The sequence below is a fragment of the Serinus canaria genome, chromosome 4, assembly GCF_022539315.1.
Source record: "Serinus canaria isolate serCan28SL12 chromosome 4, serCan2020, whole genome shotgun sequence".
Lineage (NCBI taxonomy): Eukaryota > Metazoa > Chordata > Aves > Passeriformes > Fringillidae > Serinus > Serinus canaria.
This window is the reverse complement of record NC_066317.1, coordinates 25,540,104-25,551,736: the sequence shown is the minus strand read 5'-3', so window position 1 is coordinate 25,551,736 and position 11,633 is coordinate 25,540,104. Positions and strand designations below refer to the sequence as shown.

At 38.1% G+C, this 11,633-nt stretch overlaps 1 protein-coding gene across 1 annotated transcript; it reads right to left on the bottom strand.

Moving 5' to 3' along the window:
* Window positions 1-598: 598 nt before the first annotated feature.
* RRH (retinal pigment epithelium-derived rhodopsin homolog) lies at window positions 599-11,364 on the bottom strand. Its single transcript, XM_009101249.4, has 7 exons — window positions 10,442-11,364; window positions 6,896-7,086; window positions 5,224-5,323; window positions 4,397-4,550; window positions 3,869-4,037; window positions 1,622-1,800; window positions 599-728 (listed from the first exon to the last, which is right to left on the bottom strand). Exons 1-7 carry the CDS (start codon window positions 10,545-10,547, stop codon window positions 599-601), a joined length of 1,029 nt encoding a protein of 342 aa, XP_009099497.1. The 5' UTR covers window positions 10,548-11,364.
* Window positions 11,365-11,633: the final 269 nt, after the last annotated feature.

Genomic DNA, 11,633 nt, shown 5'->3' with positions numbered 1-11,633 from the left:
CAGTCACAAGAACTAGAAACATGCTACTTACAAAAAAAAAAGCTGTCTTGAGTACAAATTAATTTAGTTCTACCAGTCAAATTTTTAGAAATATTTTAAATATGCTGAAATTCCTTCAAAACCCTAAAACCTAATAAAAGATTCTATGGGGTCAGTGTAGATATTTTGACAACCCAACATATTCACAGAAACAGAACTTTGCATATCCAGAATATCTGAAGCCTGAAAACTTTCAAGGGAAACAGGTGGAAAATACCTCATTAAAGGAATTAATACATAAGAAAAACCTGGGGTTACTTAACCTAAGAACTTTGCACTTCTGTCTTTCCTGTTCCCTCTGTCACCTTGTCTAGCTCTGTAAGAGTTACCCTTTGCTCTTACAGCTACTTTGCTACCCTTTTTTGTTTGGGACAGACATATTGGACCAATAAACCCCACTCTCAAAAACGAAAGTCTTGGCAGGTTTTGTCTCCTTAGCTTCTCTAAAAAGATTACTGTGACTAACACAAACCAGCTAGCTGGGAAAGATTATTATTCAAAAAGAAATCGTCCAAAAGATTAATTAACTTGAACCCAGATTTCAGTCCTTTCCATGTAATTATGCAGGCAAATGAGTGGAGTTCTGCGATGTCAATGCACTTTGAGACACACTCATGGGCAAAGCATTGTTTATGGTTATCTCTTGCCTTGTCTGACATCGCACCATTGCCAGGATCGCCCTCCGAAACCTGCCAGCACAAGAAAGGGAAAACAGAAAGATCATTAGCTGGAGAACCCAAGAGAAGGGGAAAATTTAGTAAGATGGTCTTAACTATTACAATAGTCTTCAATTTTAGTAGAATGTACTTACTAAAAAAAACATGTATTTGGAATTCAAAAGGACCTGGGTCTTCTACACTTCCAGGTACAAGAGTGTAAAGCTAATTTCATTTCATAAATAGGGATCACAGCAGCTTAAGTTTATCCCAGGAGAGCATACAGCTCATACAATAACAAAGATGAACTCACAGAATGGGAAAAAAGCACAGATATTTTTCCATCGACTCAGCAGTTATGTTCACCTAGGCAGAGATCACAGGCTCTGCTTGAATGTTGGTAGCAGAGACAGGAAGAATGCCTCTTTGCAAAACACAGTCCTCAGTCAGAGACACTGGCTTGATTAGAGCATTTGTTATGCTTGCTCAAATCAGAATAGGCTTAACCTATTTACTTTAATGAAAAGGGTCAATCCATCCTAATCCATTAGAATATGATCCATCTCAAATCAAACACGAAAATCTACACCAGTTACATGTCACTAAGACCAGACACTTAGGCCACAGTCATTAAAACCAGTCTACTACTGATGCAACCTAAATTCTGTACTGAATCCCTTGAGAAAACACAAATGAGACTTTCAAAAGTTAGTCTGTTCTCAAAAATATTTATCAATTCAGGATGATGTGATGATGACCATTACAATTTTCTTTAGGCTTTCCTGTCCAAAAGGTCATCTTCAGTAAATTACCAGTGGCCATACCCTTTGCTCTTCACTAATCAGCTGGCCGTGTTTTACAGGTGATCCTTCTATACTGAGATGATATGCTAAAATCATGAAATAGACAAATTTCAGAACACTTACTTTTTGTTTGCAATGACATAAATGCAGGGATTATAGAATGTGGAAGATTTTGCAAAGAGAGGAGCTATGATGGCCATTGCAGGAGAAATTTTCTTTGGGTCTCCAAACGAAGACCACAAACACACAATAGAATATGGAGACCATGCCACCAAGAACATTATAATCATCACAACAGACATCTGTAAATGAGAGGAACAGGTACATAATCAGTATTACCTCAAGATGAAGACCTCACAGCAAAACCTCATAACAAAAGCACATACACCTGGGAAAACAGAGTTTTCACCATACACACTGAAAACAGAGCTATCCTGAATTAAATAATATATAAACAAGCACATCTGACACATTCTTACAGTTTACACTGAAATCTCACTTTGGGGATTTAATAGCACACCTCAGTGCATGGAGTCATTTCATTACATAAAATATTCCTTCAAAATCAGCACTACTCATTATGTTAAATCTGCCCATCAGGAGTGTAAATTACCAGAGAGGACTTCACACATGAATTATGACCCTCATAACAAGTCACTCTGGGATGTTATTACAAACAATAAATATGAAAAGAGACAAAAAATTAGGCCAAATATTTAATTCAGCTGTTAATAAAAATGTTTCATAAGGCTTAATTATGGTACCATTAAATAAAAAAAGCAAATGTTCTAGGACATATAGTTAAGGAACCCAGAAGTATCTGCTTGGTTTAATGAAGCATTACAGACATGTTCAAGAATGATACAGAGGAGGTATCTGAGCTGTCATGTCTTCTCTGCCTGCCTGCAGAGAGGACAACCTGGGCAGCTTGGGGCCCACACCCCAGGACATGCCATGCCACAGCCAGACCTGGACAGTGACAAACTGGGGGTAGCAGAGGGTAGGAGAGGTCATCAACTGAGACAGACTTTTCTGGATTTTGTCAGGGACATGAATCAGTAGTGGAAACTGGAATGGGAATCTCAAATGAATCAAGAGGACAAAGGAAACCACTGGAAAACCAACCAAATCTGCAGGGCTGCATACACACAGGATTCTCTAGTGCTGCTCCTAGTTAGTCTTTCAGAGATGAACAAAATGAGAAACAAGAAATAAACAGCTGCTTTGTATGAGCTGCTCTAGAGCACAATCAATACACAAGCAGTGACTCTCACAGAAGATCCCTATTTAAAGGCAAACACAACACCAAACACAACACCAAAATATATGACAGAACCCCTTCATTTAGAAGTTTGGTGCATAGAAAGCTTAGAGAATGTTAATTTGCAAAAAGTAGATAGTAGTCCAGTTCCAAAGATGGATATTGCTTAATTCCAAAGCATTAATTTTTTTCTCCTTTTTTTTAAAATATAACTTAGGATCTTCAACAGCAAAATAGGAAAAATGCATTTTCTTCACAAACATGAGTCTAAATTTTTAACTCAATCCTTAGTTTCAAGTATTCTGAAAGTTCTTCACAAAAGTAAAACACTCAAATTACTCTTTTTAGGTAAAAATACTATTCTTCAGAACGTAGCAATGAGAAAGTTTTCCAAGGAATGCTGTTTGCACTGATAAGTAATTCAAAAACATATGTACATACTCTTCTGTCCAATTCTCTCTCACTTTTTCATCATGCCCAACCATAAATCACATCTTTACACAAAATCAAAGGAGCTGGTGAACTTCAAGATTTCTCAAGGACTTTTATACATTAAAAGAATGTCAACCTTCCAGGCAGGATATATCATTTCATGCCATAACTCACATTTGCTAGTGCTTACATAAGAGATAAGCTCAACAGACTGAAAAGAACAAGGGATTGGAATTACACGGCTTGGGAGCTGGAAATGCACTCTCACTCCTAGGCCAGGAGTTCAAGTGAGAGTTGGCCCATCCATTTCAGACCAGACACATCTGTGAACCAAGCAGGAAGACTAAGGACTCTGCAGACACAGAACAAAAGTTCTCCTAGGGCACCTTGGAGGTACATTTCTAGGTAATGACAAAGGAGAGAGGCAAGGAAAATTCACAGTGTTCCCAGCCTTCAAAGCAGCTATTCATCTGGAGAGGGTATTAGACCAAAAATAAAGAATTTAGTGTGGTAAGTCAAGCTAAGAGTTTTCACCAAGGCTTAGTATCAGCCAATATTTAGTATAAAAGAAAAGGGGGAATGTAGGAAACCAATATACTTAAAGGACTGCACCATCCCTTTGCAAATAGGACTTTAAGACAAAGAACATGCTTAAAAGAAAACATGCACTCATTTACCTTTGTCACATCTACTTGGTCAGACCAATCTATGTTAATGCTCTCCAGGCAGTTACTGCTGGCATATTGTTTCATTGTCCGGGAAACATTGTAATAACAGTAAAACATGACTGTTAAGGGCACAACAAAATTAACAGCAATTACACTCATTGTGTAGGAAATAAAGGACCTGATAAGACAGAAAAACAAAACACAGTAACTTACAAATAGCCATCCAGGAAAAGTTACCAAAGAATTTGGTATTTTGATTTGATTGTGACATTTTGTAACAAGTTCTAAAACAATAAGGAAAAATTTAGCTGTTTTTTTTTAATTAGAAAGTACAAGTACTGAAGTTTTGAAGCATATCTCAACTTCTACGGGGTTTTTTGCTAGACTTGCTCTACATTATTTCTATTGTTTTAAATTATTGTTAAAAATTTTACTTCGTACTTCAGAAAGAAGTTATGCTCCTACAGTGGTGATTTAAACAATCTTAGACTTCAGCTAGCCAGCAAAGTTAAAAGAAAGAGTGAGGGGGAATCTTACGCATCATTTTTCCTCCAATTTACAGTGCAGGTTGCTCCGGTGGGATCCGGAGCGTAGCTGGCCCAGCCTGCAGTAGGCATGGAAGACCAGAAGACTGCATTTATCCAAGCAGCAAGGATGAGAGTGGCATAGCTTCGGGTGGTCATTCTTCTTCCTGCAGCCAAGCACAGACAAAATTCTCATCTGCTGCTTCTTTCCAATGTCAAACTAGAGTGACAAATGGCTTCCAGCAAGTACATAATGAGTTAATAAAGACCCTTTCCAGTCCCAAACACTGCAGCATACCTGTTTCGTTCTGCTGCTTCACATCTCAGTCCCTGCAGCCTTTAAAGCCACTTGAACACAATCACCCATTCCAACTCATCATACAGGCAATACCTGATCCCAACCCCATGCCAAAAGCTTATTATGCAACACTGCATTTAATACATCCTTGGAAGATTGCAGGGGAGGAATTAACTGTTACAACACAGCTGCAACAGAGGAGAGAAAAACACCCAGGGGTGTTAACAGAGGCACACACCTGCTTGACAGAGGTCAAAACCTCACACAACCAGAGGCTTTTTGTGTGCTTCTCTGGATGGATGTGGCCCTCTAAAGACTGAAAATGGCCATAAAAGCACAATTTATAAACATACTAACAACCTAATGATTAATTTTTCACTTCAACAAGCAGTATGACAACTAGGTAACTTACTCAACCAGGTACTGTAGGTTCAAGTTCTGCCCAGCACTTTAACTATGGAGTCATTGATGAGAAAACAATACAATCAAATCAGAATTTTATTCCTCCCAACAGTGACTGAGTTTTGACCCTAAATTAGTACCTATATCAGGTCTGCAGATGGTCAGGTAACGATCAACAGCAACAACAGTCAGCAAACCAATACTCGCCATCCCGAAAAAGATATTTAAGGCAGCATAGATCTGAAATTAAAACAAACAAGAAAGAAAACAATTTCTGAAAAATCTTTCAAAGATGCAAGCACAAATTTATGTACTCAATCAACACAATTCAGCCAGAGTTCTCTTCAATAAGCAAGGTCTTAAAGGTCTTAATTTAATGCAGAAAATTTGAAGGTGGATCATTAGAAAGTAAACATTTCAAAAGCACCTGCTTGTGCACATTAGAAATCCTAAAGACAGTAGTCTCAAAAATCAAAGAAACACTGTCCTTCAATAAGTAAACTTTAAGATTCAGAGTTTGGAGGGGTTTATTTCATGTTATCAATATATGTTGAGGAAACCTGAGGAGCATTTGATCCACCAGAAAGTTACAGCTTTAGCAAATGTGAGCTTCTGAATTATCACTCTTTCATCTGTTGTGATGATTTCACAGATGTGACCCACTGCTTTACCCCCTCAGGCTCCATTTTTAAGTGTGTCAGGTCTTTTGCACAGAACAACACATACTGCAACCCCAGCATGCTCCAAATGCATCTGCCCGGTCATCCCACAGGAAGCCAGCCCAGGAAGGATGACTGGAATGGCTGTGTTACCACTGGCACCCCAGTAATACAGAGCCCTGAGCCAGAGCACAAGGCACTAGCAGTTAGAACAGAACCACATGGCATTCAGCCATCTCAGATCACGGGGTTCATCTGGTTTAGGTTCACGTGAGCTGTGCTTCAAGTGGTCTTAACTCTCACTTCAGCGAGATCTCATCAACCTGAGCACATCACAAGTCAACCCAGACCCAAAGATGTTAAAAGTGAAGCTTCCTGCCAAACAATGACTGAATTTTGAGCTTAAATGTACTGTTACTGAGGCAAGTGATGTCAGGTTGTGATGAGCATCTGTTAGATAAATATCCAAAATTTTTGCCTTATGACACATTTTCAGTATATGCTTTCACATTACTACTCATATTCCTGGGCACTTAAACCCAACAGTCTATCAATTATGTAAATTAAAATCACAATACACACTGAGCAAAGGCTGCCATCTCTCTGCTATGGAACTATTTGTTTATTAGTCAGTCTGTTCTTAAAAATAGGCATATCTTAAAAGTAGGCTAAATCTTTAATGGAGACCAAAAGCCTTAGAGGCCTTCACTTTGGATATCCTATTAGTCCCATCCAAAAAGAACATGCATTTGCCAAGCAGAACTCACCAAGATCTGTCAAGCTCACCATCAAAACAATCGCCACTATCAAAGACTTTTAGCTCAACAAAATCATCAAATGTGCCTGTGCTACTATAACCATCTTCCTTTCAGGATTTGATTTTGTAAGCCTTCTTAAAGCTATTTTAAAATGCCTAGTTGATAGATATAAGGTTACATTTAAATGTTTTCTGATTGTAAATATAAGCTTAAAGTGAAATTCACACAAAACACCATCTCCAGAAATTGCTGACATCACAGAACATCAGCTTCAGGTCCAGAGTCACATTCTGCATCTCCACCTTATCTCTTAAAATAATACGAGGTAGAGGCATTAATTATTTCTCAGTTTGCTTTTAAGTGCTGAAACTTTCTCTCTAACGGAATTGCAATACCTGGCATCCAGTATATCCAAATTTCCAGCTTCCATGCAGGTCTGAGGCTGCAGACATGGGGTAACCAATGCCACTAACACCAATATCAGTAAAAGCCAAGTTGATAATAATTGCATTGGTTGCTGTCCGAAGCTCTTTGTACTTAACAAAGATGCCTAACACAACAACGTTACTGCAAATGCTTATTACTCCTGTAAAAACAGAAAGAGGAAAACTTTACAAAAGGTACACACCAGCCAGCAATACACATGCAGAAGAAAATGCAGCCTATTGTAATATGTAAGTCCCAAAAGAGACTTATTTTCAGTCAAGTACAAGTTTGCAAAGAGGATAGACACCTATCCTCTTTGTATAGGAGAAAAAAGCTTTTCCAATTACGCAACCTTCACATGGATTCAGCCAACTAGACTTTTGATACAATGACAACAAGCAGAGCAGAAATTCAAATGCATCTATGATTACAATTCAAACCAAGTACAGTGGCCACCAAGTACAGTGCTGACCTCCATGGTAAAGAAGAATCCAGGTTGGTGACTGGTAAAAATAAAAAGGTTATAAAAAAAAAAGTTATGCACCTAATCTAGAAGGCAGCCCCTGCCAACCCCTGAGATCCAGTAATTTTAAAATCAAATGAGGCAAACTCATAATTACCCCTCAGCTATCTCTCTTTTAACACCACCAAGGATGTCTGTTCTCAGGTGCAGGTCTCCCGTTGGAGGTCCAACATCTTTTGGCACCACAGATGCCATCATCTATCATATTCATATACTCACACATTTCATGGATGACACTGATCCTATGTGCTCCTAAAATTTAAATAAACAAGGAGCTGAGGATCTGATTTGAAATGAACACGACAGTAAAAGAAACCTATGCAGTGCCAGTTCTGTCAGCTCTCCTGTTGACAGATAGCATGTCATCTCTTGGGAGAGAGGGAGCAGAGGAGAATTACAAGTTTAATAATGCAGACTTCTTACAAGGCAAGTTTTAACAGATATTACAGCTACCAATAATGAAATCAGACATACAACAGGAATGTAAACTCATATCCTCAGGGTGAATGAAAGATCTTTCTAGACACACTTAAATTTAATAATTCAGAGTCCAGCCTTAAAAGTAAGGTGGGGAAAGGGGAGGCAGTGAAAAACAGGGAAGAAAAAGTGGAACCTATATTAATTCAAAGTGTTAATATCACTAAAATAAACTAATAACAGAGAAAAAAAACAATCTTGTCAAGAACAAAATATAAGACGAAAGACAGACTCCATCTTGAACAAAGTGTGAAAAAACATGTAAATACAAGAAATTATCTCTTCTCTGATTGTGAGGAACAGGTCAAACAGGTGAATGAAGTTTCTCCAGGTAGCAGTTAAGCAGTGCCCATTAAAAGAGCATTGAAGCTGGTCAAAGTGCTGGAGCACAAATCTTACGAGGAGCAGCTGAGGGAGCTGGGGTTGTTCAGCCTGGAGAAAAGGATTACCTTATTCTCTACAACCACCTGAAAGGAGGTGAAGCCAGGTGGTGGTCAGTCTCTTCTCCCAGGAAACAAGCGACAGGGTGAGAGGAAATGACCTCAAATTGCCCCAGGGAAGAGTGCTTTTGGATATTAGGAAAATTTTCTTCACTGAAAGGATTATCAAGCACTGGAACTGGCTGGCCATGAAAGTGATTGACTTGCCATCCCTTGGAATGTGTAGATATGGTGCTTAGGGACATAGTTTAGGGTGGGACATGGCAATGTTAGGTAGTAGCATCAAAGTAAAAAAATTCAGGTACATGAATTTTTTCATGTATGGAATTTACCTTTCCACCTAGCATTTTAAAATGATACCAGAGCATTCACCACTACAAGCAGAAAGACATCCATGAGGCAGCAGAGCTTGCTGCAGCCTGAGTATCCCTGCTGTCATTACAAAAATGAATACACTGACCAGTGTAATGCTTAACAATTACTTCCTTCCCAGAAAACAAGAGAGAAACACTTAAGTCTTTTAAAGAGCAGCATAATGATGAACACTGCACTCAGACTTCATTCTAATTCTTACACTTCTGCTTATTAACAAGGCTTAAATCTTCCAGATGTGAAATTTGCTGCAGTAAGGCTGGTGCAAAGCAATCAATCATACTTTCAAATATTTTATGGACTTCATTGTCAAAAACATTTCTCATTAAGAGAGTAAAGATTTATTAGACTCCCCCAACTATAATTAGAAAAATTTGAAAAAAACCTAAAAATGCAAAGTAATCCAACTTTTTTTTTTCCCATGACACTTAATTTCCATGCAAGATTAAGAAGAGCTGGCTTGATTCTGGCTAATTCCATTGATACCCTATGATCACCAACGATAGCTTTGATCCCAAACTGTTTGACCAGCTGGTCAAAACTATCTGAAAATATCACCTCGTTACATACTACATAATCAATTTTAATAAAAATATAAGAGGTATAGCTAGGCTTCCAATACTTGGCAATTATTTATCTCTACAGCTTCTTAAGAAACCTACTGCTCTGTGTAGCTGTTCTATTAATTTTTCCGAAGACCTTAAATAAATTATTGTCTTTGCATTCAAAAATACCCACTTCTCCAGCACAGCAACTTGATACTCACCACTTCAGACATATATGCTAAATAAACATTGTAACCATCAGCAATACTATTTCAAATAAATGTAAAATAAATTAATATTTTACAGTATTTTAAAATCTAACTACAACTTGGAAAAATTTGTGGTACAGTCAATGAATAAAGACTAAACTGATTTGATTCTCCATAATAAAGGTATAGAAGGCCTGTTTTTAAACACAGTAGGTTTCTGTTTTGGTTAGCTGGATTATTTCATTACTATGGCACTCACTGCTTCAGAAGCTGTGGTTATATAATGAGTAAGTTTTTAAGGGGAGAATAAGAATTATTTTATAATTATTCAAGTTTAGCCAAAGACCACTGCAGTCACGGGAAAAAACCACAATGTAAAGCCTCACAGCGTGCTTTTCTAACACGTGTCATTGGTGAAAAATACAGCTGCAACTGGAATCTGCTCTTCTCTGATTAATGACCAGCTCCCTCCCTCTAAGTCACATTCCAACCCTTCCCCTTACATCCCCCTAACAGACACCCGCTCACATGCTCAGACTACACATATATTACTTCAAACATGTGGCCCAGGAGAAATCTCAAGATAGCTTCAAGCACATCACAGAAAAATGCAAGATGTGACAGCTATGCCCTATTTTTATCTATTTTGCAAGCTGGCAGAAACTAATTCTCACTCTCTTCTATAATTACATATCAACAAAATGTATTTTTTGAGGCACAACGCTGCCTTCAAATACAGAGCAGAAAGTTTAGATTCTGCACACTTCAAATGTTTCTGCATATTTCAGTCAGGCAGCTGATTGCTAACTTGTCAGTAAACATGGAGAAAAGACATCAGACAGCTTTCTAATACAAAATGAAATACCATCACTCTTGCTGTACAAAATGAGCATTCAGATCTACAAGTTCTATTTTAAAAAGTTACATAACAATTTGCCAATGCCCATACCTGCTGTTATTAAGTAAGCTGCAACTATGTTGTGCTCAGTCTGTGTGAAGGCTGAATGAGCTTCATTGTCACTTTCTGAGGAATTGGATGAGTCATTCCAATGCATTGTCGTCTATCCTCTGAAATAATTCATCAAGAAGACGAAACACTACAAAACCCTGTCAGGCAAATTCTTTCATTATTCAACAGACTCACTGAACAATTAAAAGAAGGGGGGTAGGGAGGAGTTGCCCCCACCATTGACAGCTTCCAAGCATGATTTAATTGGACTAAAGTGGAAAGAAGTTTACACTCCCAATCTATGCAAGAGATTGTTAATTAAAACAAAGAGCAGCACAGAACTGAGTAAATTTTGAACAGTGTGCTTAAACTTCATTCTTACTGCTAATGAGATTAACTGTCACATGCCCCCAAACTTTTTCTCCTCAAACCTCTTGTGCAATGCTTTGGAAACCTCAACAAAAGTTGACTCAGTTCAATCAATCATCAGCCTGGCTTGGAACTAATTCCCATCATCACGCAAAGCACAAAAACCTGCAGTACAGCATGAAGAGACAAATGTCTGTTTCCTTAAAAACAGGATACATTTACTCTAAAGCCCATCCCTTCAAATCTTTAAATCTTTACTGCTTCAAGGTTCTTTGTTTGATTTAAACTCTCTGACAAAGACACAGGAAAAATACCAGTGTTTTCCTAAGTGAAGCATGACTTCAGAAAACTCAGCTGACACATCTCTAAAATAGCCTGGTCTATAGAAAATGGTTGTTGAATATGACTTCCTTTCTTAAACACAATACATGTAAGCTTACTTTGAGCAAATTTTTCAATGCATCTAACTGGACATTTTTCAAAGATCTAAGCAGCAAAAGCTCGTGTTTTCTTCCCTTCAACGATGAGGTACCAGCACACCAAAGCAAAGACTCTTTAAAAAACTCTGCATAAATAATTGCTGCAATAAGTCTTTGCCCAAAGGACTTTCTGTACAGAATATCAGAAAGCAACTGGTCCCCCTCAGTCCTGTTTCATACAGTTTTTGCCTTCAGTCAGTATTCATACTGTAAAAGTGTATAAGTGACAAAGATGAGCACCAGTGGTTCTTCAGTTGTATGTGGTAGGTAAAGCAGGTCCCAGGCTAGGGCTGTGCCTTCTGAACAGCAATAAGAGTGCAGTGACATAGGAATACAGTCGTTCC